The 3,122-nt window shown below is 50.3% G+C and overlaps 1 protein-coding gene across 1 annotated transcript in view; it reads right to left on the bottom strand.

The window, feature by feature from the left end:
- The window catches only part of LOC116686615 (calcium/calmodulin-dependent protein kinase type II subunit delta), a gene marked incomplete in the record, with an annotated part of 176,474 nt that overhangs the window by 51,298 nt on the left and 122,054 nt on the right, over positions 1 to 3,122 (bottom strand). Inside the window, 1 exon segment of the mRNA XM_032511637.1 lies at positions 223 to 325. Coding sequence (XP_032367528.1) covers positions 223 to 325 — 103 coding nt within the window.

The raw sequence follows: 3,122 nt of genomic DNA, 5'->3' as shown, positions 1-3,122 counted from the left end.
TATATATATATATATATACACATACACATCATCAGCATAGCAATGAAAAGCAATCCCGAAAGATTATATTCCTGCCAACATGCCCAATGACTGCATCTCTGAGTAGACAAGCTGAGACCTGTCATTACGCCATGTGCAAATAGAAACGGTACAAAGGATGTAAAGCCAAGGGTTCAATAACTTCCACGTAAAAAGGTTATTCACAAAGTGGGGTATACTCACCGAACCATGCCTGTTGCTCTCCCTGCACTTCAATAGCCAGGCCAAAATCTGCCAGTTTAACCGCCGCCCCCTTCAGCTTGCTGGCTAGGAGTAAATTCTCAGGCTAGGAGTGAAGGGACACAAAGAGACACTTATGACATATGCAGCGATACCATTGTGAACTGAAAATTAAAACGAGCGAGGCAAAGCCTTCCTTCTTGTCTTGTGTTTTTCTTACGGCTTGCAGCTCCGAGGCTTTTAAGCAGCGGGAAGGGCGGTTGGAGTTCAGAGCGTGAGAACATTAAGACGGAGGGCATGCTGGGAGTTTGAGCGTTGAGCAGTCGGGACTAATAGCTGAGCTAAAGGCCAACTGCAGCAGCTGTGCAGCCCCAAGGATTAGGGTCTACTGGAGGAGATATGGCCTCTACACACCCGCAAAAAGTCACGACCGAACCTGAACGCAACCACGCTCAACCATAGACTGTTTAAAATACGGATGTGGTCTGGGATGTCCCCCATGGGTTTCTGAATAGCCAAAATAAAGCTCACAGTGGCCCGGCTCCAGCCATTACAGTCTTGGCAGTGCCTGGTGTGGCCTAATGCAAAAATAGACAAAGAAGTGGAGCGTGGGCGGAGTGTGGGCGGAGCCTACATATTGTGCTTGCTTCCTGTGATCAAAGCCACCTGCAACTTAACGCAGAACGGCCTTGATTATGCTGAACTTTAAGCCCCAATATTATTTAAATAAAGACTTTGTACTAGGCTGTCCACCTGTATGATTCTGCTGCAAATTAGCCCTTTTAACATGAGGGTCTGTAGGTATCAACCTGCTTTTGGAGCCATTGCCCACTGGGCTGGTTTTGATTGGCCACTGGGGGTTTTTTTTGACGGCCATGGGTGGCTTTTGACTGGCAACTTGGGGTGGTGATTGATGGCCACTGGGTGTTTTGACTGGCCATTGGGCTGGTTTTGACTGGCCACTGGGCTGGTTTTTGAACGGCTGGCGGCATTGGGCTTGGGTTTTGATGGCCACTGGGCTGCTGGTTTTGACTGGCCATGGGATGGATGTTTTTGACTGGCCACTGGGCTGGTTTTGACTGGCCACTGGGCTGGTTTTGATTGGCCACTGGGCTGGTTTTGACTGGCCACTGGGCTGGTTTTGACTGGCCACTGGGCTGGTTTTGATTGGCCACTGGGCTGGTTTTGACTGGCCACTGGGCTGGTTTTGACTGGCCACTGGGCTGGTTTTGACTGGCCACTGGGCTGGTTTTGACTGGCCATGGGCTGGTTTTGATTGGCCACTGGGCTGGTTTTGATTGGCCACTGGGCTGGTTTTGATGGCCAGGCTGGTTTGGCCACTGGTGGTTTTGATGGCCACTGGGCTGGTTTTGATTGGCCACTGGGCTGGTTTTGATTGGCCACTGGGCTGGTTTTGACTGGCCACTGGGCTGGTTTTGACTGGCCACTGGGCTGGTTTTGATGCAATGGGCTGGTTTGAATTGGCCACTGGGTGGTTTTGATTGGCCATGGGCTGTTTTGATTGGCCACCTGGTGCTGGTTTTGACTGGCCACTGGGCTGGTTTTGATTGGCCACTGGGCTGGTTTGATTGGCACTGGGCTGGTTTTGACTGGCCACTGGGCTGGTTTTGATTGGCCACTGGGCTGGTTTTGACTGGCCATTGGGCTGGTTTTGATTGGCCACTGGGCTGGTTTTGATTGGCCACTGGGCTGGTTTTGACTGGCCATTGGGCTGGTTTTGACTGGCCATGGGCCTGGTTTTGACTGGCCATTGGGATGGGTTTGAATGGCCAGGGCTGGGTTTGATTGCCACTGGTGGTTTTTGACTGGCCATTTGGGCTGGTTTTTGATTGGCACGGCTGGTTTTGATTGGCACTGGGCTGGTTTTGATGGCCAGGCTGTTTGACTGGCCACTGGGCTGGTTTTGATTGGCCACTGGGCTGGTTTTGACTGGCCACTGGGCTGGTTTTGACTGGCCACTGGGCTGGTTTTGATTGGCCATTGGGCTGGTTTTGACTGGCCATTGGGCTGGTTTTGATTGGCCACTGGGCTGGTTTTGATTGGCCACTGGGCTGGTTTTGATTGGCCACTGGGCTGGGTTTTGATTGGCCTCTGGGCTGGTTTTGATTGGCCACTGGGCTGGTTTTGATTGGCCACTGGGCTGGTTTTGACTGGCCACTGGGCTGGTTTTGATTGGCCACTGGGCTGGTTTTGATTGGCCACTGGGCTGGTTTTGACTGGCCATTGGGCTGGTTTTGACTGGGCAATGGGCTGGTTTTGTCATACAGACCTGGCAACCCGGAACAAAACGGTGGTGGGCTGCAGTCAAATTGGGCATGCGAGCCCGATTGTCGGAGACGGAGGAGGTGAAAAGAGGCGGGCAGGGACTCATGCCAAACCCCAGCAGGAGGAGCTTCAGGAAAGGTTCCGAAGTGATGAATAAATGCATTTTTTTAATGGAGCCAAATGGGAAATGATTAAAAACGACCAAGGGGAGGATGCTGCTGATCAAACAGGAAGCTGTTTACACTTTTTTTAACCAATGTGTTAAAGCCATTGCCCTCATCCAGGCATTTTACACAACGGGTAAAACCTACAAGATGGTTGGAATTCTGTCAATGATCAATGGGAACTAGACACCAAGATGGCCAGCCTCTTAACGCATTCAAAAAGGTTGCTTTTTGTCTATATTGTCATGCAGATGATTGGGCTATTCATAACAATAACACCTTTCATGTTGCTTGTGAATTTGCAATTGACACAATTTTCACACTTAACAATTCCATTATGAGGTGTTTGCACAACTGAAGGCTGCAAATTGATCAGTGTGCTCCAGTCCGGAGGCACCTCATTCAGATGCTAATTGCTTGGAGATGCAGGGAGAAGCCCTTTTTTTTTTTTTT

Source organism: Etheostoma spectabile, unplaced genomic scaffold (assembly GCF_008692095.1).
Source record: "Etheostoma spectabile isolate EspeVRDwgs_2016 unplaced genomic scaffold, UIUC_Espe_1.0 scaffold403, whole genome shotgun sequence".
Taxonomy (NCBI): domain Eukaryota; kingdom Metazoa; phylum Chordata; class Actinopteri; order Perciformes; family Percidae; genus Etheostoma; species Etheostoma spectabile.
Note: the sequence above shows the minus strand (reverse complement) of the source record. Positions and strands in the feature narration are given on the sequence as shown.